This window comes from Canis lupus, chromosome X (assembly GCF_011100685.1).
Source record: "Canis lupus familiaris isolate Mischka breed German Shepherd chromosome X, alternate assembly UU_Cfam_GSD_1.0, whole genome shotgun sequence".
Lineage (NCBI taxonomy): Eukaryota > Metazoa > Chordata > Mammalia > Carnivora > Canidae > Canis > Canis lupus.
Window position 1 is genome coordinate 6522060 of NC_049260.1, and position 22871 is coordinate 6544930.

At 47.8% G+C, this 22871-nt stretch overlaps 1 protein-coding gene across 2 annotated transcripts in view; it reads left to right on the forward strand.

Annotated features, from left to right (window-relative positions):
• The window catches only part of SHROOM2 (shroom family member 2), a 143501-nt gene that overhangs the window by 59934 nt on the left and 60696 nt on the right, over window positions 1–22871 (forward strand). For both annotated transcript variants that reach the window (XM_038586792.1, XM_038586793.1), the window contains exon 2: window positions 10911–11062. In XM_038586792.1, the coding sequence (XP_038442720.1) occupies window positions 10911–11062 (152 nt within the window). The remainder of the gene's footprint in view (window positions 1–10910; window positions 11063–22871) is intronic.

Sequence of the window (22871 nt, forward strand, 5' to 3'; positions counted from 1 at the left end):
TTATAAATTGAAATAATTTGTGAATATGCTTGCATAATACTTTAGAGTTTGTAAAATATTTTGAAAAAAGTTTTAGGTGACAGAACAGACAAAAATAAGGGACCTTCTCTAAATCAACTAGTTAAGTAAGTGGTGGAGGCAAGTCTTAAGTACTAGATCTCATACCTCATCTTTTAAAAAAAATTCTTAAGATTATTTTTTTAAAAGATTTTATTTATTTAGTTGAGAGAGAGAGAGAGCACCAGTGAAGGGAGGAGGAGGAGAGGGAGAGGGAGAAGCTGACTCCCTTCTGAGCAGGGAGCCTGATGTGGGGCTCAATCCCAGGACCCCGAGGTCATGATCTGAGCCAAAGGCAGACACCCAACCAACTGAGCCACCCAGGAGCCCCTAAGATTTAATTTTTAAGTAATCTCTACATGCAGTGTGGGACTCAGACTCACAACCCTGAGATCAAAAGTCACACTCCACCAAGTGAGCCAGCAAGGTGCCCCTCACCTGTTTGAAGCCTTCCCTAATGCTCATCATCTCCCCCACTCCCCACCCACACCATTATATAATTTGCTGCTAGGGCCCCGTGCATGTCTCTTACTGCACTGGACCCCTGGATTTTCTGTCTGTCAAGGTCTGGTTAGGAGACAAACCATACAGTAATTTGAGCAGGAAACAATATAAAGCAGCGTTCAGCACACTGGCCAGATACCAAGAGAGCATTCTATGTTTTGTCGGTTGGGTAAGGTTGGGCACTCGCCATAGACTGTAAGGCCCCGAAAGCCCAAAACACTTATTATTGTATGGTTCTTTATAGAAAGGTTTGCTGGCTCCCAACATAAAACATAATTAACAGATAATTACTCAAATTGACAAATAATTATTCCTAACTGTCACAGGTGAGGAGAACTCTAAGGAATACACAGTTGGGGCGCCTGAGGGCCGCAGCCGGTGAAGCATCTTCCTTGGGCTCAAGTCATGATCTCAGGGTCCTGGGATCGAGTCCCACGTCGGGCTCCCTGCTCTATAGGAGCTTGCCTCTGCCTGCTGCTTCCCCTACTTGTATTCTTCCTCTCTCTCTCTCTCTCTCTCTCTCTCTCTCTCTCTCTCTCTCTCTCTCTCTCAAATAAGCGAATACAATCTGTGAAAGCAAGCAAGCAGGCACGGTAGCGGCTCTAAGGAGCGGCCCCGCTCCCAGGACTGAGGCAGATGAGCTAAGGAAGGAGGACCTGGGGCAGCGGCCGCCCCGAGACTGGGAGCTGCGCAGCAGGACGTGCCCCAGGGAGCTGGCGGGGTGCAGGGGCCCCCGGGAAGGGGCGCAGGCGCTGCTGCCAACATCCCCCGAGGCTGCCCACTGGCCTGGGCCGGGGGCGCTTGCCAGGAAGCCACCACGCTGCCGGCTGCGTCCACGGGAGCAGGCCTGTCCTCACGCCCCTGCCTCCTCTCCCTCCACTGCCAGGGCTTGGCCGCGGTGCCCGGCAGCAAAGGAGGGATGTTCTCGGGGTCCCACCGCGGTACCTCCCCACGGGGGCGGGCAGGGCACGTAGTGTACATCGCTCACTGGCATACTGTTGGGATCCATCGTGGACAAACCCTGTGTCTCCTGGCTTGAGACCTCCCTGATGTACAGTGCGGGTTAGAAAATGCTCCCGGGGCGCCTGGGGGGCTCAGCGGATGAGCGGCTGCCTTCGGCTCAGGGCGTGATCCCAGGGTCCTAGGATCGAGTCCCGCTTCGGGCTCCCTGCAGGGAGCCTGCTTTTCTCTCTGCCTCCCTCCCTGTGTCTCTCATGAATGAATGGATAAAATATTTTAAAAATAAATAAAGAAAGAAAGAAAGAAAGAAAGAAAGAAAGAAAGAAAGAAAGAAAGAAAGAAAGAAAGAAGAGAAAAGAAAAGAAAAAGAAAAGAAAAGAAAAAAGAACAACAACAAAGAAAATGCTCCCTGAATGTTGCTTTCCAGAAACCATCCCTTTCATGGGTTGGCCTGTGTGCCCTGGAGTGCAGTGATGATGTGGTGATCAGGGCTTGGCAGCCCTGGCGCCCTAGACCTTTGCCCCATCTGGAGGGGGGCACATACCTCAGGCCTTATCCTGCACCAGGCAGACAGCTATGCCTTGACTCAGAATGAACGCTTCTCCGTTGGTCCCTCATCCAGCTGGCCTGGCTTCTGAGCTGCCACTCCCGACTGCCTGATGCAAACACTCCCCTTCCATGTTCTTCCTTGAGCGGTCCTCCCTTCTTCTGTTTAGACCTCTGGCTGCTAATTGCAGCCTCCGCAGCCTCCAAATCTTGTCTTCCTCTTCTGGTTGACTTCTCCCTTGATATTTTTGTTGGCCATTTGCCCCCTTTGCACATGAGCACGTCACCCAGTTGTCTCTTCCTTCCATACATCTCATTGGCCTGGTTCTGTCCATTAAGCTGCCATGGTCTCTTTCTCCAGGCTACATCTGCCTTTCTTTGTTATAGGGCCTTGTGTGACAAACACCCCTCTTAGGCTGAAAGGAGTGTGTGAGAATCTTCAGAGCAGACTCTCAGTTCCTTCTTTAAGGATCTTGAACTAGACAAGTCTAGCCTTGGACTAGACATCAACTTGCTCACCAGAGTCCAAAGCCATGAGGTTTGGTGAGTTATGAGGTAGATTGTGGATTATTTGATTAGTTTTTGGGGGGCATCATTTAGTCTCTTCACTCGGCACCAAACCGCCGAGCCACCCAGGCTGCCCTACCAGTGAGATTTTATTGGTGGTTTCCTTTTTTTTTTTTTTTTTAAAGAATGTATTTATTTATTTGACAGCGAACAAGCAGGGGAAGCAGCAGGCAGAGGGAGAGGGAGAAGCAGATCCCCTGCTGAGCTGGGAGCCCAGTGTGGGGCTTGATCTCAGGACCCTGGATCATGACCTGAGCTCAAGGCAGATGCTTAACCAACTGAGCCACCCAGGTGCCCCTTATTGGTGGTTTCCATCTGTACACAGACACTTCATTTTGTATAGTTTTTAACATAGATACCAAAGATCTAGAAAGATCGGGGGTCCCTGGGTGGCTCAGTGGTTTAGCCTTTGGCCCAGGGCGCAATCCTGGAGTCCCGGGACCAAGTCCCACATCGGGCTCTCAGCATGGAGCCTGCTTCTCCCTCCTCCTGTGTCTCTGCCTCTCTCTCTCTCTCTCTCTCTGTGTTTATCATAAATAAATAAATAAATAAATCTAAAAAAAAAAAGATGGAGTCTGATTCTTTTCTAAACTGTTATTCTGGTGACTTTCCAGCTTAAAACGTGGAGCAAATTTTCCTTAAGAAGATATAAGTACCAGTGTCTTCTGTGTTGATGATCTGTTCAATCACAGATCCCACTTATTCACAATTCACAATCTAAACATTGTTTAGATTTTCAGGTTTTCAAGGCACTATCACAAAATATTTAGGGAGGGCAGCCCAGGTGGCTCAGCGGTTTAGCGCCTGCCTTCAGCCCAAGGCGTGATCCTGGAGACCCTGGATCGAGTCCCACGCTGGGCTCCCTGCATGGAGCCTGCTTCTCCCTCTGCCTGTGTCTCTGCCTCTCTCTCTCTCTCTCTCTCTCTCTGTCTTTCATGAATAAATAAATAAAAATAAAAAAAATATTTAGGGAAATGGGACTAACATGCTCAGGGAATATGAGAGCTAGGATCAAGGAACTGCTTTCTTTAAGAAATGTGGGGATGGAGGTACCTTTCAATATTCAAGGCACGTTAACTACAAGGCCATGACTCCAAAGTGCCATGTAGCATGCCTTGTATTGGCTATAAAAATTGCTCCCCCCACCCGTGGAATGTCAAGCTAACCCCCAGACAACCAGAGCCTCCTGGGATTAAATATCCCACACTTTTCTGGTTGTACCAAAAAATAACCAGCAAATTATTTTACCTCTTGCAAAAAGGGCAGGGGGCATCTGGGTGGCTCAGTAGATTAAACATCTGCTTTTGGATCAAGTCGTGATCTCAAGGTCCTGGGATCGAGTCTCACATCGGGCTCCCTGCTCAATGAGGAGTCTGCTTCTCCCTTTCCCTCTGCCTGCGGCTCCCCCTGCTTGTGCTCTCAATCTTTCTCTCCCTCTCTCAATAAAGAAATCCTTAAAAAAAAATATTTCTGGAGCTACTGAAAAGCTTACATTTCCAAAACAGTGATGAAATCTTCCTATGGATTGTGCTAGGAGACAGGGCCCACCAGTAAGACATGGCATGTGATCTTAGAACTAGGCTTCCTTCTCCTCTGCTTCTCGAGAGGCTGGACTCTGCTCAGTCTTTAGTTTCTCCATTTTCTGCAGGTAAATCTTCAGGTTCTCGATTAGCCCCTTCACCGTGTTTTCCCTTCTGTTTGCACTGTTTTGTTTGATGACTTTCTTCTTCCTTTCCACTTCTGCAGGAGCAGGTTTTAGCCAACCACTTGTGGCTCTCCTCTGGGGCTCCCTCATAGCCCCTCCGCCTGAGTTGACCTTCTGTTACATATCTTGGCAATAGAGAGGGTGCCAGTCGGTGCTGGGATGCTGGAAAGAAAGAGCCTTCTGGAAGCTGGGCTGCCTGGCTGGTGTAGCTCCTCCTGCCACGGGGGGCCAGGAATTATTCCTTGGTAGTGTCTCAACACCCGTAGGTGGAAGTTTCCAGTTTTCAGTGGACTTCTCTGTCACCAAAGATACACACGCAGATTATTTCACAACTTGATACTTCCCCTGACTGAGTCAGCTTTCCTTTCTGAAGGAACAGGACTCCAGGAGAATGAGTAAAACAGTCAAATGAAGCCGACTGAAGTGGTAACTTCAGGGATTTTCCTGTCTAACAACACGCACACTTTGTCACGGAGTGCCTCTTGTCTGGACAGTGAAGCCTTCTTGAGATAGAACTGATAAATGGCAGGTGTGATTCATGGCCTTTGAAATAGGACCTTGGGCTTAATGTTCTTTCATTTTGATCCCTGGCCTTTGTGATTTTCTGAATCACTGGAGCTCAACAGCTCGGCACCACCAGCCTCTATCTTTTGGTGCATCATGTTCATCTCTGACCACATTGTTAAGTCTTCCCTCACAGCCTCTGGAGTCCTTGCATTTGGTCCTTTCTCTGCCCTGTGTTGCTTTGAGCCCTCGTTTCGGTCCAGTGTCAAGATGGAGTTCAGGATCTCCTTCCTTGCCACTTTGTTCTTAGGAGAAATTCATTTTGCCTCTACCTGCAAGAAGAGTCTTACAGAAGTATTTGCTTGAATAATGTCACTTCCCTGCTTCCATGCCTACCTTCCCTGGGCCCCCACTGCCTCCAGGATATTGTGCAGATTCTGATTCATGGTCAAGTTCCTCATCTTCCCCTTTCTGCCCTTATCTTCAAACACTCCCCATGAGAGCTCTGCACCCTGCCCGGTGGACATTCCTTTGACGTGCCCGGGCTTCCTGCCTCTGCCCCTGACTTCACGTCAGGAATGTCCTCCCCCATCCACGCTTCTCCTTTCAAGCTGTGTTCGGGGCCCTTCCTAATCGGGAGACCTCATTTCCTCCCCGGACACAGAGGTGAACGTTGCCGCTCACGTTCCCGCCGGGCTGGAGGAGATTCCTTTCGATCCGCTACCGGACAAGATCCTTTTGCCTTCCTGGGCCCTCATTCTTGATCAGCTGTAACCTCCGTTCACCGAAGTAGGACACCTTCGTTCCAAAAATACTCTCATTACCTGTGCCCCTCCCTGCTGTTTCCAGCCAAAACATTTCCACGACGACAGTGAGACGTTCTGCACAACGCGGGACATTTGGCCCTCGCTGGGGCTGCAGGCGTGAGCCCATGTGGAGGGCCTGAGTTGACAATGCGGAGCCCATGGACTGGCCTGGGCACCTGGGGCTCTCGGTCTGTACGCGTGAACAGCGTGGCACGAGGGCGTGCCCCGTGGGCGTGGAAGGATTTGTCCCTGCCCGCCGGCCACTTCGCACAGGGACTCCTCCGAGGTGAGCGGTGACCTCGGGAATGTTCCCCACCTGCTGTCGGGCAGCCGCGCCCTGTTGGTGGCCCCCACGATCTGCAGACGTCGGCAGCTGTGCCTGCGGCTGAGCAGGGCGAAGGCCCGCGCCGGAGTGATCATCCACGTCGCCTGTGCTGGATGCTGTGAGATGCGGGCGGGCAGCACGCTTGCCTCCGCCAGCGCAGACTTCGGGTTTCTCCTTTGCCCACTCCAAGCCTGATTAGTCCTGCCCCGCGGAGCCGTCGGGAGCCGTCGGGGGTGGCAAGTACAGAGTGGAAGTTTTCAGAGCTGCTTTTTGGCTTTAGAGCTACTCTCCACATAAGCTCAATGAATATCAAAGAGAAACTTTCTCTTGGCAAGGAAGCCAAAGGGTGGGGGGCCTAAAAACCCAGCCAATTTTTTTTTTAAGATTTTATTTATTTATTCATGAGAGACAGAGAGAGAGAGGCAGAGACACAGGCAGAGGGAGAAGCAGGCTCCCTATGGGGAGCCCGATGCAGGACTCGACCCTGGGTCCCCGGGATCACGCCCTGGGCCGAAGGCGGCGACCCTGGGTCCCCGGGATCACGCCCTGGGCCGAAGGCGGCGCCAAACCACCAAGCCCCCCCCCCCGCCCCCCCGGGCTGCCCCAGCTTCTTTATCTCCCAAACGCAGACCTGTTGTTTCTGGAAAGCGTAGGTGCAGTGTGGCTAGGACAAGGCCAAAGGATGCTCTGCAATGCAGTCTTCATTTATAGATGACGAACTTCGGGAGTCTTTGCAGATGAGAAGGAACACGATGTTCGTGTCCGTGGTGCAGCCAGAGTAGATGATGTTGCTTCACCAGAGCCTCACAGAACTGAAGGGCTTGTGGGAATGAGGCTGAAAAACCCAGCAAGTAGTAGCTGAGCCAGCCACTGGTCATGGGTCCCCTCTGGGACGTGCTGCCCTCAGCAACTGTCCCAAGACCCTGCAGGGCATTCCTCATAGAGATTTTGCCTCAAGATTTTTGACTGCCTTGTAATACTCAAATTCAGAGGCAGTCACTGTAGGGAAGACACCCCCCTCACTCTTCTAGTGGGTCAGAATCCTTTTCTTGTCAGATGCTCCGGAGTGTGTGATTATGCTAACCATACATAACATGAAACTTCCCACTTTAGCCACTTTAGAGTGTGTGACTTGGTGGTATTGACTACGAACACTGTTAACCGTTGCCAGAACTTTTCATCTTCCCAAACCTAAACTCTGTACCCACAAAACTATGATTCCTCCCCTACCTCCAACCCCTCCTAACCTTTATTTTATGTCCTGTGTCTATGAACTTGCCTCTTCTACATACCCCATGCAAGCGGAATCCTACAGTCCCACTTCCCGTTGATGGCGTATTTCATTGCGCATCACATCCTAAGGATCCATCCATGTGGTAGCAGGTGTCAGAAAGTCCTTCCTTTTTAAGGCTAACATTCCATTGTGTGGGTGGACCACATTTCATTGTCCATGTTACTTCTTGATGGACATTTGAGTTGTTTCCACTTGGAATATGCAACTGTTCAAAGACAAAAACAAAATTCTATCCTGAGAAATCGGTGACAGAATGAATCGGACTTTGTAAATGTGCATTTCTGAACACCAAAATCCAGGCCGTTTGGGGGCCCTTTCGTGTTCTGTTGCTTCATTTGCCATACGTGTCCCTTATATATTCTGATGTGTCTCCAGAGCCTGCATTCCTTTAAGGCTGTACCAAAGGCCTCGGGCTCTGAAAATCTTTTTGGAGCATCCATACCCAAAGAGGGCAAACATAGTTCTTACTCATCTTGTACTTCATTTCTACATCCCTCATATCTCTACATTGCAAAGCACAGTCTGATCTCCTGGGAGCTTTTTAAAAATGTCTCAGAAATGCAGAAGCTGAGGGGCGCCTGGGTGGCACAGTCGGTGAAGTGTCTGTCTTCAGCTCCGGTCATGACCTCAGGGTCCTGGGATTGAGCTTCCCTCCTCATCAGGGAGCCTTGCTTCTCCTTCTCCCTCTGCTCCTTGCACACATGCGTTCTCTGTCTCTAATTAATTAATTGGAAATCCATTAATTAAAATTAATTAATTAATTAAATCTTTTTTTTAAATGCAGAAGCTTGGGCCCAGCCATGGGACTGCTGAATCAGATCTGCATTTTAAATCCTGGGAGACCTGTCTGCACATTACAGTTTGAGAAGTGTTGGTTCATCAAGCCTAGAAATGTCTTCAAGGCAGGAACTATATCTTGCAAGACCCACCTTCCCCCCTCACAATATCTAGCAGGTTTTGTGCATAGTAGTTGTTCAGTAGATACTTATTAAGAGAGTAAATACAAACTCTAATCTCACCACGTGGCGGCTTTTTTGTACTCAACACCACCGAAGCATTTAACGACTAGTATTTAGGCAGGAGTTACGAGGTACAGACCCAAGGCACTATCTGCATATATTCTTTCTGTATTCTAGATTTTGCCCTTAAAATTGTATACCTGGTGCTTGGGAGGTGGGCTGGGAGGAGATGAAACAGATCCAGGCACTCCTTGGAGGACTGCCACGTGCCTGGAGAGTTGGCAGCCCGTGGGTCGGGGTTGGGGCGGGGGGGCGGGAGGGGAGGCAAGTGCTGCTCTTGAGCCCAGCCACCACGATGCTGCTGGCTCAGGTAGTGACCCCAGCTGGGGCGCTGATAAGCTTTCCCTGGGAGCCTTCCCCACACCACCAGTCTCACCCACCATCCTTGGCGGTGTGTACTTTGGTGCTGGTGGCCTCTGCGATACTCACTCTTCCTCCTCTATCTCCTGCCCTTTCACCTGGCCCCTCATCTACCAAAGCTTGAATCACTGGAGACCCAAGGTTGCATTCTCTGTGGTTATCTGCCAATGGGTCTGTCTTCGGTCTTGGCTGCCTCCTGACGTCTCCCCACCCCTCAGTCCTTAAATACCTCCTGCTGGGATGGGGGGGTCTTTCCTTTCCCCGAGAGCCTCCCCTCCTTGCACCGTCCACTGGCACAGCCTCTGGGCCTCTCCCATGGGGCATGTCTCTCCAGTGCATGTAACATGCACCTTGACTGTACATGGCTGAGGCTGTCATCTTGGGCGGGTGGAAACTTACTTGCAATCTCTCTGTTATTATGTTGGGATAAAATTGTCTAGACTTTTGAAACCAGTTATTAACAAAACCATGAAGCAGTCCATTCCATTAGGAGTAGTTGTTTAATTTTGTTTATGGTGTTGACTTGCAATGAGTAATTGCCTTGTCAACCGAAGAGTTTGGCTGTCCGTGGATCTAGGTGTAGGTTTTAGGAAAATACCAGGCACTTGCAGAACTGAGCCATGGTCATTGCTTAGTACCCAGCTCTTTAGCTACATAGGAAAAACGTACTGCTCTAGCGCTTTGTGAGGACTTTAGAAGTCATTCTCAAGTTAGTCATGGCAAACAGTCGAGCTGTGAACTTTCAGACTGTACACAGCTCAGAACTGTTAACTTTTTTCACTAGTTTTCCTAGCAGTTAGTAAAGATAATAGCTTCCTGGTATAAAACTGGGGTTGGCAAACTTTTTTTTGTAACAAGCCAAGTAGTAAATATTTTTGGTTTTGTGGGCCAAAATACTCAATTCTGTCCTGTAGCAGTATGTAAACAAGTGGGTGTGGTTATATTCCAGTAAAATTTTATTTACCAAGAAAAAAAAAAAAGGCACAGCTGGCTACTCATGGGCCATAGGTTGCCAAGCGCTAGTACAGAAAGGCTGTGTTAGTTGCTGCCAAGTTGATTATTACTATATAGGAAAAACTAGGATTAAAGTTCAAGATGTCCCAGGATTAAAGTTATCATCAAATGGGTGACATACAAACAAGCTTTAAATGAGTCCATACACGTTCATACATCTGTGTTTGGCACGGAGTCGTGAATACCTTAATAGGCACAGTGTGGCATAATCTAAGTAGGACTTTAATCAAAGAAATTGCTAAGTGTTAGGCAGGGATGTGGAAGATTTAGAACCTTCAAACACAGGACACTAGCAAACCGCCCGGCGCCTCCTCCAGGTGTTCACTGCAGTTGCCATATGACCCAGCACGGTCATTCCTAGGTGCATACCCACGGGAAATGAAGGCATATGTCACACAGAAACTTGAGCACCAGGGTTCATAGCAGCATAATAGCTGAACAGTAAAAACTCCAGTATCTAGCAATGGACGAGTGGATCCCTAAAATGTGGTATTCCATACAGCGGAGTATCGTTCAGCCATAAAAAGGAGTAATTGACAGGTGCCGTAACACGGTTGAGCCTTGAAACATTATGCTGACTGAAGGAAGCCAGTCACAAATGCTGTGTATCATAGGATTCTTTTTATATGAGCCGTCCAGTAGAGGCAAATGCATAGTGAAGGAAGTAGGTTAGTGGGTGCCGGGATGGAAGGGATCAGGAAATGACCACCCATGGCTACTGGGTTTCTTCTAGGCTCGGGGAAGTGTCCTGAAATGGGATGTGGTGCTTGCACAGTTCTGCGAATATACTAAATAGCCATTCCCTTGTATATTTAGATGGATGAGTTTTGTGGTATTTGAATTCTATCTCAATAAAGCAGTTGCAAAAACCTAGGTATGGGATTCATGTATGAGAAATAGTAATTTAACAAAAATAATGTATCATTACTGTTTGGATAAAGGAGATGGAGAAAACCAACCTGTGCCTTTGGCTCCACTGTTTGGGGTTGTGTTGTTTGTGAGTGCTCATGCTCTTCCCTATTCCCTCGGTGAATAGTAGCCCTCGTTCGTGCAGAGGTGGCCCCAGGTGAGGCCCCTTGTTCCCCAAATAGGAATCATGTGGCCTCAGAGCCCAGGAAGGGTCCTGGCTGATCCCGCAGGTGGTCCTAGAACCTGTGGGCGACACGTCACAGGCGTGTTGTTTCTGGCTGAGTTCTGGGCACTTGCTTTGCTCGTTTGGAAGCTCATGGGACATGCCTCTTTGTTGCAGATTGAAGAAGGAAGTAAAGCTGCGGCGGTGGACAAGTTACTGGCTGGGGACGAGATCGTCGGCATCAACGACATCGGACTCTCAGGGTTTAGACAGGAAGCGATTTGCCTGGTGAAGGGGTCTCATAAAACCCTAAAGCTGGTAGTGAAACGGTAAGACCCGTGCCTTGTGCCATCTTTGCAAACAGAAGTGAGTGAAATAGCAAAATGTGAAGCCAGGTTGGCTGATCGGTATCGCAGCAAGCGACGTCCCATTTGGACTTGAGTGTGTTCATGCGTACGTGCACATAAAATTATATTTCTTGGCCAAGGATGAAGCGTGTATGCACACATAGAATTATGTCTCTTGACCAAGGATGAATCCAGTGCCAAAAACTTAAAAGATGCCTTCTTTTATTAGTACCGATTGTTCCTTTGATTTATGAAGTGAATTTGAATACTCTTACCTTTTCTTCAGCAATACGTAGATTATTCTCTTAAGAGAACTATCTTCCACATGAGGTGTTGTTGCCTGTTATTTCCACAAGGTGGCAGGCTACTGCGTTTTTGGTTTTCATGCCAGAATCGAAAATTATTGCACCAAGAGGGAAGTCAGCAACCAGGAGTTTGCAGTGCTGTGCTGAGGTCTGGGGGGTATTCAGCTGCTTGTTCCTACAAACCAGATTGCCGGTGCAAGTCTGGAGGACTTGAAACGATTAGGAAAGTGGAATTAGGGATGTGATGTTTTTACACACAGGAGCTACAACAGTTCTCCTGGACCCCTGCCATGAAATTACTTATGATTGGTTATCTTCATATAGAACAAATGTTCCACCTTGCATTTTGTAGATGGGTAATTATAGTAAAGTGTTTGTGTGTCCCCCCCGACCCCCCTCTTTTTTTTCAGAATTAATGCAGTCCTTCCAAGCTTGGTTGTAAATATTTTTAAATAAATGGCCTCAAGCATTTACTTATTTATTTATAAAGATTTTATTTATTTATTTATTTACTACTGAGAGACACACAGAGAGAGAGGTAGAGACACAGGCAGAGGGAGAAACAGGCTCCAGCGCGCAGGGAACCCAATGTGGGACTTGATCCCAGAACCCTGGGATCACACCCTGAGCTGAAGGCAGATGTTCAACCGCTGAGCCACCCAGGTGTCCTATTTACTTCAATTTTTAATACAGGCCTGAAGGTGTATTCCCAAAGGACTTTAGTCTTTTTTGTTTTTTGTTTTGGACTCACCATATCCAAGGAGGAGGCTCAGAAACAAGGAAGGAAAAACTCGTTCGTTGCCACACTGAATTAGCAACCTCATTCCTAAGTGGTGCAGACTATCCTCTTTGTAAATCAGCAAAGTTTGGGAACCCTTTGGAGAGGATGAGGTGGGAGAGATGCTGTTATACTCTATGGCTATTCCTTTGTGGTCACATTAATGGCCTTTCTAAGGTAGGATTGTGTTCTCACAGAACTCTATGGGACTTGGTGCGGTGATAATGACGGGAAGGGACACTTGGTGCACAGAGGTGAGCTAGGCTTTACCAAGGTGTCTTCAGGTGTCCTCACCAGTCTCCAGGCTCATTGGACCTGCTGCTCTCCTTTGTCTCCCATAGGAATCTGCAGGTTGACTTGAAAACAAGATGCTAGGTTTTGACAGAGATTACTAGTAGCAGGGCCCATTCTTGGTGAGAATGTGGGGGAATAAGCATGTATTTGATCTAATGCCAGTTAGAAAACAGAGTAAACAGACTTTGTGGTGGGTAGTTTGGCAACATGTTTCAGAAGGCATCTCTTGCACCCACAGATTTTGTTTCTGGGATCCCAGATACTCAGCAAAGGGAAATTACCGAAATGAATTAGAGACCATCCAGACTATGAAGTACTGCTGTTACAAGTGATGTTAGCAATTGCTGCCGTGAGAAGATGCTCCACAAAGTCCAGTTGAGTGGAGCACATAAAGGTAGTTAGAGAACTGTGTATGTCCATCCTTACAGTTTCTTTTTTTTTTTTTTTTTTTTTAAAGATTTTATTTATTTATTCATGATAGTCACAGAGAGAGAGAGAGAGAGGCAGAGACACAGGCAGAGGGAGAAAGGCTCCATGCACCGGGAGCCCGACGTGGGATTCGATCCCGGGTCTCCAGGATCGCGCCCTGGGCCAAAGGCAGGCGCCAAACCGCTGCGCCACCCAGGGATCCCTCCTTACAGTTTCTTTAAGATTTATTTACTTCTTTGAGAGAGAGTGTGAACGGGGTCGAGGAAGCAGAGGGAGAGAGAGACGAGCCTCAGACTCCCTGCTGAGCGGGGAGCACAAGACGGGGCTCAATCCAGGATTGTGAGACCATGACCTGAGACAAAATCAAGAGTTAGACGCCCAACCACCTGGGTCCCCCAGGCACCCCCTATTCTTAATTCTTAGTTTTAATTTTTAAAAATATTGTGGTACAACACACATAGCATAAAATTGACCATCTTAACCATATTTAAGTATACATTTAAGTTTTATATGGGTGCTCACGTCGGCAGCACATATACTAAGTACTATATGAGTTTTATCACAATAAGAACTCTTGAGATTGTTGCATTTTTAAAGAGGAGAAGCCTTTGGGATTCCGTGTGCCTCTGTTCACAGGACTCAGCAGAAAGTCGGGTCCCCAGGAAACCATCAACTGTGGCATCATGTTCTGTACAAGGCAGGGCCCCAGAGGAGGTTGATTCATTACTCTGTGATGAAGACAGAAGGAATGACCGTACAAAGGGTGGGTGTTTGAATGCTGGCTACAGTATACTCGAAAGCTGTTTATTCTTCATTTACTTAGTTTTTAAAGCAATACCTGGGCATAGTTAGTAGAGTACCCATGTTCAGAGGAACACGTGGGGTGGAATAGGTCACTTGCGCACCCCTGTTTTGCCTCTCCAAAGAGCAGTGTTGTCACTACTGATCTCTTGGGCTTCTTGGAGTTTTTTTTTTTTTCTTAAGATTATTTATTTATTTATTTATTCATGAGAAACCCACAGAGAGAGAAGCAGAGACATAGGCAGAGGGAGAAGCAGGCTCTCTGCAGGGAGCCTGATGCAGAACTCGATCACAGGGCCCGGGGATCATGATCTGACCCAAAGGCAGACGCTCAACCACTGAGCCACCCGGGTGCCCCAGCTTCTTGGAGTTATATATGTGCTTGTGTATTTGCATATGTATCTGTGGAGATTGTTCTATGTTGTGTGCAGTAAAGTCTGACTCGTGATTTCTCTGAACGACCCCACGGTGCTGCACAGTCTGGATCGTCTGCTGTCGTTCAGTGAACAGCTGTGGTGCTTCTGGTGGGTACATGTAACACACAGAATGCTATGTGGTGTGTTATGCTATGTGGTGTCCTTGAACCCCATTGTGCGTCCCTGTCCTACGTAGAGAGCGTTACAGTGCATTTCCAGCCCCGGGGTACTTGAATCAGAGGGTTTGTGCAGCATGAACCATTACAGCTACCTCCACGTTTCTCAGACCACTTTTCAGACTCAGATCCACTCTAGCAGAAGCGTTTTCAGTTTGTTTCTGTTCTCTTTTTGAATGTGACAGGTGAAAAATGGCTTCAGTGTTTAAGTGGGCATTTTTCACTACGAGTGAAGTTGGGCATCATTCCTTATGTATAGAAACTTTTTTTGACCTAGAGGAACATCTTTAAGGATATAAAAAATAAACTAAATTCTGTTGAAAGCAAAGCATCTCTGCCACAGAGATCTTGTCAGTAGAGAGTCCAGGAAGGCCTTTGGGGCCTGTCATCTGATGGAGCTGACGAGTTATGTAAAAGACTCTTGGGGAGAGGGATCAGACTTTTGCCCCAAAGGATTTATGGGAGCCACTATGTAGAACCCTGCTTTTGCATTTGTATATCCCATTTTCTCTTTTCTTTTTTGCAAAGATTTATTTATTTACTTGAGAGAGAGAATGTGCACAAGAGAGAAACAGAGCAAGTGCACAGAAGCAGAGGGAGAAGTAGACTCCATGCTGAGCAGCGAGCCTGATACAGGACTTGAACCCAAGGATCATGACCTAAGCCGAACGCAGATGCTTCACCTACTGAACCACCAGGAGCCCTCCAGTTTTCTTTTTTTTTTTTTTTTAAAGATTTTATTTATTTATTTATTCATGAGAGACAGAGAGAGAGACAGAGACAGAGACACAGGCAGAGGGAGAAGCAGGCTCCATGCAGGGAGCCTGACGTGGGACTCGATCCCAGGACTCCAGGATCATGCCCTGGGCTGAAGGCAGGCACTAGACCACTGAGCCACCCAGGGATCCCCTCCAGTTTTCTTTAAATGAGGGGTGCGCATAACAATTACCTAGTTTAGATGGGAATTAATGTTTTAAGGAATATATAAAGCAAGATATAAAAGCAAACCCATGCAGTTTGTTCACTTTTTTGTGTGTGTGTGTGCAGACATACTTTTCTTTATGTTATTTTTTTTAAATGTATTTGACAGGGACTCCTGGGTGGCTAAGTTGGTGAGCGTCTACGTTCAGCTCAGGTCATGATCCTGGGATGGAATCCTGCATCAGTCTCCCTGCTCGGTGGGGTGTCTGCTTCTCCCTCTGCCCTTCACCTCACTTACACTTTCTCTCTCTGTCTCAAACAAATAAAATCTTAACAAAAATAAAATAATTTTCTCTGAAATTGGTAACATGTATTCTTCATCTAAATTTAAATTTCTGCTTAAACTCTGCCATTCTGTTTCTCCATCCCCAGGCAACCACTAATCAGACTTTTGTCTCACACATTAGTTAGCATTCTCTAGCATTTTCTGTAGAGCTCCAAAATAGATCATGCACTCGTCCAAAAAAAAAAAAAAAAAAGTGGCCAGTTTAAAAAAGGCACTCTGTAAATTATTCATAGACGGAGCCACAGACACATAAATACCCTATGTTGCCCTACCCAAGAGTGTAGCCAATGATAAACTAGCTTGTTCAGCTCTTGTTTAACTTGATTCTGATACCTGCCCCGTCTTTAGGTACCCCAAGAAAGGGTGGCATTTATGATGAAGACTGCAAGAGGCCAGTACAGGTTTGGTGGTTCTGGAAGGTTGTGGGGACAGGGGGTATGCACTTTATTGTAAAATCCATACCCATAGTTTTTGGAATTTTTGGTTTTTTTGTTTTGTTTTTGTTTTAAGTAGGCCCTACACTCATTACAGAGCCCAACATGAGGCTTAAACTCAGGACCCTGAGATCAAGACCTGAGCTGAGACCAAGAGTCAGATGCATATTACCAACTGAGCCACCCAGGTGCCTCTCCCTACTCGTACTTTTATTAATAAAATGAAGTAGTGGGCAGCCCGGTTGGCTCAGCAGTTTAGCACCACCGTCAGCCCGGGGCATGGTCCTGGGGACCCTGGATCGAGTCCCGCGTTGGGCTCCCTGTATGGAGCCTGCTTCTCCTTCTGCCTGTGTCTCTGCCTCTCTCACTCTCTGTGTCTCTCATGAATGAATAAATAAAATCTTTAAAAAAAAAAAATAAATAAATAAAATGAAGTAGTGGTTCACATACTGACTCCTTCCTGCTACTGGTAGCTGCTACCTTTTTTTTTTTTTTTTTTTTGTAAAGATGTGTTTATTGATTTGATGGGGAGAGGCAAGAGGAGAGCCAGCATGGAGTCCCAAACAGACTGTCACTGGGTGTGGAGCCCGACATAGGGCTTGATGCCACAACCCCAAGACCCTGACCTGAGCCAAAACCAAGAGGCAGACACCCAACCAACTGCGCCACCCAGGCACCCCCCCTGCTATCTATCTTTTCTTTGTAGGCTGGTTTTATTTCAGAGTGTGTAGGGATCAAGCAGCCAGGAAAGGATCACGGTGGGCCAATCCGACAAAGCCATGGCATCTTGTTTCATGGGGCATGGGTGGTGCATATCTTGTCATCGCTTAGAAGCTGGGGCTTGGGAAGGTGATGCAGCAGGAGATATGTGTAGATCATTATCTCTCCCCAGCAAAGTTTCTTTCCCAGACAAATGAGAGTAGGCACTTCCTTTCTCCCAGAGCGCAGTATCAGTTGGAAACAAAGAACTGTAACTTTGATCCCTTCCAGGTGCACATATGTTCTCTCCTGCGATGCCCAGGTGGTATCCGCTGCCAGTGAGTCGTGGAGGGGAGTGGGGAGGGGTGGCGGTGGGGGGCGTCTGCCCAGGAGTCAGAAGAACTGTTGTACCATGAGGAGAGGCTGAGTGGAAAGTTCTTGCCTTGTCTTTCCTCCTGGGTACTCTGGGGTTCCAGCTTTGCTTGGCCACGGACGTGCTACTCATGGGAAAGTTCGGGGCGGATGTGGTAACCTTTCCTTGTGTGTCCCTATGGTTGTCTTCTGCACTTTCTCCTCGGTGTCCAGGCTCCACCCTAGGAGTGTTGACGGTCTGCAGCGGATCCTGTGCTGGTATTTTCACAGAGCGCCATGGGCTGTTCTGCTGGGCAGCCATAGCGGCTTAAGCAGATGTGCTTGGAAAAGGTTAAGACCAAAAACCGAGTCACTTGTGTTTTCCTGATCCAGGTGGCCGAGTAGATGAGCCTTCGCTGTTGGAGAGGTGCTGAACATCTGACGCCTGATGCACTCGGTGTGTTGGGGAAGGAGAGCATCTTGCTCAGAGCTGGGGTTAAGGCTGTTGTGTCTGATTCTGTAAAATGTGCACTGAAAGCTCTGCGTGAGGAGTGCTGGGACACAGTCCTCCTTTCTTCTCACTTCAGAGGCAAATTATCATAGGTTCAGCTCCTTAAAAGTATGTATAATTTCAAATATCCTATGGGGAATTTCTTTTAAATATCATGCCTTATTTTGGAAAGCTTGCAGTTGTTCTTTTGGCTTTTCTTTCAAATTTGCATGGTAATACTAGTATTGCTTACAATGGAAGTAACCTGCCCACCTCTTCATTCATCTTACTCTCAACCGAGACTCAAACAAAACTGTTGCAAGCAGTTTTGCCAAGGCCAAATTATCAGTAGGGTTGATTCATGTGTTTTTCTGCCTCTTTTGCTGGCAGCCTTAAATTCTTTGTGACTCTAATTACGTCCACTAAGCTTGCATTCAGAAGCAGATTAGCACCCATGGACAGATAGAGGTTCTTTGCAGGAGGCTGTAAGGGTTGGCCTGGCTATGGGCATAGTTACATATTTGAAGAAAGGGAGTTTCACATCTAGTAGCCACAGCCATGCTTGCTTGGAGCAAATCTCTTGCCACACACATCATTTTCCAGATGTCACTAAGTTGCAACAAATTTTGCTCCAAGCCCATATTGGGCTGTGCTCCCCCTCTGCTCCTGGCTCCTTGGAGCTGTCCTTAGCAGGTGGTTCTGCGTGCCGCCCTGACCCCGATGAGCACAGAGATTCTTGGAAGCAGCTTCATACAACGATACAGCAAGAGTGCAGGGCTGGCTAGGACGTCCGCAGGTTGTGTCCCTCTTACCTTTCCCTCTCGAGTTCTCCCTGGGACAGAAACAGTGTGTGTGTGTGTGTGTGTGTGTGTGTGTGTGTGTGTGTGTGTGTATGTGTGCGTGCTGTGCCTCAGTGGGGATGTTGGCAGGTCTCGGTGAGATCTTGTGCTTTAGGAGGGTGGTCTGCAGTCATTTGCTCAACTTCTGGGGTAGAGTTTCTATTGTAAGCATTTCTGGGATTATGGCTGTTTGCTACATGCTTATTGTTAAACAGAGTAGACCCAGAGATTTATGAGGGACAGACACCCTGACTTCTTCAGGCTGTTTTCCATTGTTGTTTTTATTAAATAAAATCAAGAGAAAAAAAGAAAAGTTACTTCTGTTCAAATTTAGGCTTAGTGTATGGTTTGAGCAATTTAATCAGATGAATTTCCAATGATGTGAGACATTTCATTTTCTAAGTCAAGTAGATAGTGGTAAAAAGTTAAGATTGTGTTTTCGTTGCAAAGCACGTTAGTGATGTTTATAAAACTTAGTGTGGCAACATCAATGGTTTCCAGTGTGTTAAGACACACAGAGAATGTTTTACTTATCTTCGTTTCTTTTGTATATGACTCATCAGCCCTGTTGCTAATCCTTAGAGCTATTTATAATTAGTTTTATTAATGGTTTCACATTTGAATGTCCTGAGTTTCTTTGCCAAAAAAAAAAAAAAAATCCATTCTCTTGAATTGTAGCAAGGAAGTTGGGTCGTCGCCCTTTTAAAACCATGGGTTGAACTTACTGGTGTGTTAGTCAGCTGGGGAAATACACTGAGAACACAGGTGGGTGGGACAGTCTGAGGTTTTTTTCCCTTTTTTCTGACGTTTGTGGATTATAAAAGGAAATAGAAAAAGCAAGTCATTTGGGTCCGTTCCAGTTCTGCATGTGTTCTTTACATGACATTTCCACACAGCTTTCTCTGCTGAAGCACCCTTGCAAGGGAAGGATGAGGGGTGCCCTGGCCTCATGGACAGGAACCCTGGTGCTTTCATCCTGTGTGAATGCTGCTTCTCAGCCTGGCATCTGTTGAAAATGCAGCTTTGATGTCTTGTATCAGTTGCAGCTGCTGAGGCCATTAGGGAATTTTTATCTGAATTCTCCTCATGTATAAAAGCAGGAACTGTCTGACTCTTATCCCATAGGACTAGAGATTCCATCAAGCATGACCTCCCCTTCCACTGCATTGTGTCGTCTGATCACTGCCCAGGAAAAGAACTCTCTGCCATTTATAGAGTGCTCTGACCTATGTTTTTGTACATTCATGTAACGTGTGAGAAGCACTGCAGGCAAATGGTGAAGATCATACCGCTACGTCCTGCCCTCCAGGAGCTGGCTGGCTGCTGAGTGTGCTCAGAGGCATGGGCCAGGAAAGCTCTAACAAGTGGTGAGCCAACAGATGTCAAGAGGAATGGAAGCAGATCTCAGCAGAGTTTTTCTTAAGGATAGGCTGTTGATCCTTCCTTGGAAGGTTGAGCCAGATTTGAGCTACATATCTGGTCAGTGGTACCAGGGCTCCTAAAGAGAATGGCAGAGGGGATGCAATCAAAAGGAGTGCAGGGGGAGGGATTACGAGGTAGCTGGGGGCGGGCAGTGCAGGACCTGAGCTTGCATATGAACGGCCAGGAAGGCGAGTGCAATTGCATCAGCCTGGCCAGGTCTGTCCCCAGCAGATGTCCATGCTGCTGGCCCCGGGGAACACTCCACACAATAGCTTGGCTAGATGCCTTGAGAACGTGGGAGCTTGGCCTTCCTTCTGTGGCAGCTGGGAGTAGCTGAAGGTTCTGGAGTGAGAGCAAGAGCTGTCCAGAGCAGAGCTGCAAGGAGATTGATCTGGCAGGAGGTAGATAGACCAGCAGAGGGAGAGGCCCGTCAGGACATAGGCTTCCCTGGGCTTGGCAGGAACTGGGAGTTGTAGGGTCAGAGCAAGGTTCATTTTGTGTTTGTGGAGTGGTGCATTTTCTTTGTCTCCTTTTGAAGGAATAAGAAGAGAGCTTGTGGTTGCCCCTCCTCTGGTGCAGACTCCCGTCCCCACCCCACCTCCCATGCTGGCCTCTGGTCCTTGAATCCTGTGGTCCCCTGTGTAGGGCTGGCCCCGTTCACTCAAGGGCTCACTGAGGAGCATCGCCGTACTGTCCAGCTCACCCGCTACCCCAAATCCAGGCCTTTTCCCCCTGGGGGGCCCCCAGTGCGTCACTATTGATTCCCCCCCAGGAGTGTTCTCTGCCCCCAGTATGGCCTGGAGGCCCCCACACACTGTGCACACGGCATCAGTGCGCGCGCAAAGCCAAGGCCCCTTCTCCCCTCCCCGCGGGGCTGGTACCGTCAGGCCGAGCTCGTGGTGACCGGGCACAGACTGTGTGTGTTGTGTGAGGCTTGCCTGCTGGCTTCATTCTAAAAGGTCATGAAAATAACTCAACACTCATGTGACTTTTGGGGGGTGGGGTGGGGGAAGGAAGGGATTCTGTTCTTTATGAGAGTGATAAACATTTTATTGCATTGAAGCATTTATTTTAATAATTCCTTTTTTAAAATGATTTCTGATGTCTGGATTTGTTCTTAATTTTCAGTGATAGCTTAGCATTTTTCATATTTGTGATCTAAACCGTGTCCTTCCAAAAATCCCTCAAGGACTACCTAGCATATAAAACTTTTTTTTTTTTTCAAAATTGAAGTAAATATCAATTAATTGTGGTATGTAATTTGTGGGAAAGGCTTCAGGGGAACTGTCATTAGGATGAATAATTTTATCTGGAGTACCAGACAGTGTTCATAGTCAGTACTGTGGCTTTTCAGTATTTGTATGAAAGGAATATTAACCACTGATTAGAGATTACATGTCGGAAGAGTGCCAGGGCATGAGGGAATGCTCACAGAACCCGGCCGGCTGCAGAACGCAGTGAGCCTGCTGACTCTGCAGATTCTCTGACTTGTCTAGAAACAGATGGGAGGACATGCACAGAGATTACCTGTGATTATCTTTAAGTCATGGCTTATTTTCCTTTGTCTTCTTGGTGGCTTCTTAATTTTCTTTTTTTTTTTTTTAAGATTTGTTTATTTATTTATTCAGAGAGAGAGAGAGAGAGAGAGAGCCAGAGACACAGAGACACAGGCAGAGGGAGAAGCAGGCTCCACGCAGGAAGCCTGACATGGGACTCGATCCCGGGCTTCAGGCTCCAGAATCATACCCCAGGCTACAGGCAGCGCTAAACCGCTGCACCACCGGGGCTGCCCTTAATTTTCAAATGTTCCATATTTTTTAAGATTTTATTTATTTATTTGACATAGAGCAAGAGACAGAATATAAGCAGAGCAGAGGGAAAGGGAGAAGCAGACTCCCAGCAGAGCAGAGAGCCCAATGTGGGGCTCGATCCCAGAACCCCGGGATCATGACCTGAGCCGAAGGCAGATGCTGAACTGACTGAGGCACGCAGGTGTCCCGTGTTCCATATTTTCTGCAATAAGCATGCATTTTAAGGATTCCGAACATCAATAGCCATTTGAATAAAGATTTCTTTCCTATACACTGGGATGACTGTAGTTTGGTGTGACTGTGGACCGACTTCCATTGCCCCTGGGATTCTGGGGCTCCATGCCCAGTGTGGGACGTTGTTGGTCTTAGTCTATGACATCCCCGCCCATGCCGCCCTGCAGAGACGCAGGACCTTGGGCATCTGGGGTGCGCTGTATAGGCCTTCGCAGCGGTAGTGAGCTGTGCTCGCATCCGCCCCTCCTGGATACTTCCAAGGCCGGAGATCACCCTGTGTGGGTTTCCTTCCCCGAAGGGCCTTCCTGACTGGTCTCCCCAGTCAGCTTACATCTGACTGTGCACAAGGAGGAAACATGGGATTGGCGGCTTCCGGGTTCATTCCTGTTTGATATTTGCCACCGGGCCATCTGGACCTCCGCAGACATCAGGGGGAAGGAATGATTTGGGAGTGGTTTGCTACCCGCCCGTCGTGCATTTACACACTTGTAATGCCCATGGCTCTGCTAGGTGGCCAGGGTGGGTACAGAACCGAGTGTGGCGTGGGTTCCCCCGGGCCCTCACCCTGGGGCCTTGTGTTCCTCTGTGCTGGCACACCGTGTGACCTGTGGCCCCCACATTTGCAGCAACTGGATGATTTAAAGCCACCTGAGTGTGTGTCTTGTATGAAAAAAAAAACACCCCAGTCTAGTGACAGTGAGGCCCGGAAAGCTGCTCCTGTGTCTGTTCCAGAGGGACAGTGACTGTGTGGGCACACTAGGTGGCGCCAGAGCGCCCGTCCCCAGAACCCGCCTGTCCAGCATCACAGGACTGTGACCATGAACGTCCTCCTCTCCCTTATCAACGCGAATCCAGCCGTTTTAGGCAATCAGAGGGGCTGACAAAGCAGCTGGAACCTTGCCAAATACGTTCATTATGCGCTAGGAAATTCAGAGGACCTGGCGAGAGCTCGTATGTTTTAAAGAAAACATCAGTGTGCCCAGTAGTCATGACGTCCTCATTCCAGGGGTGACCTTTCCACTGTGTTATCATTTCTTCTTCTTTT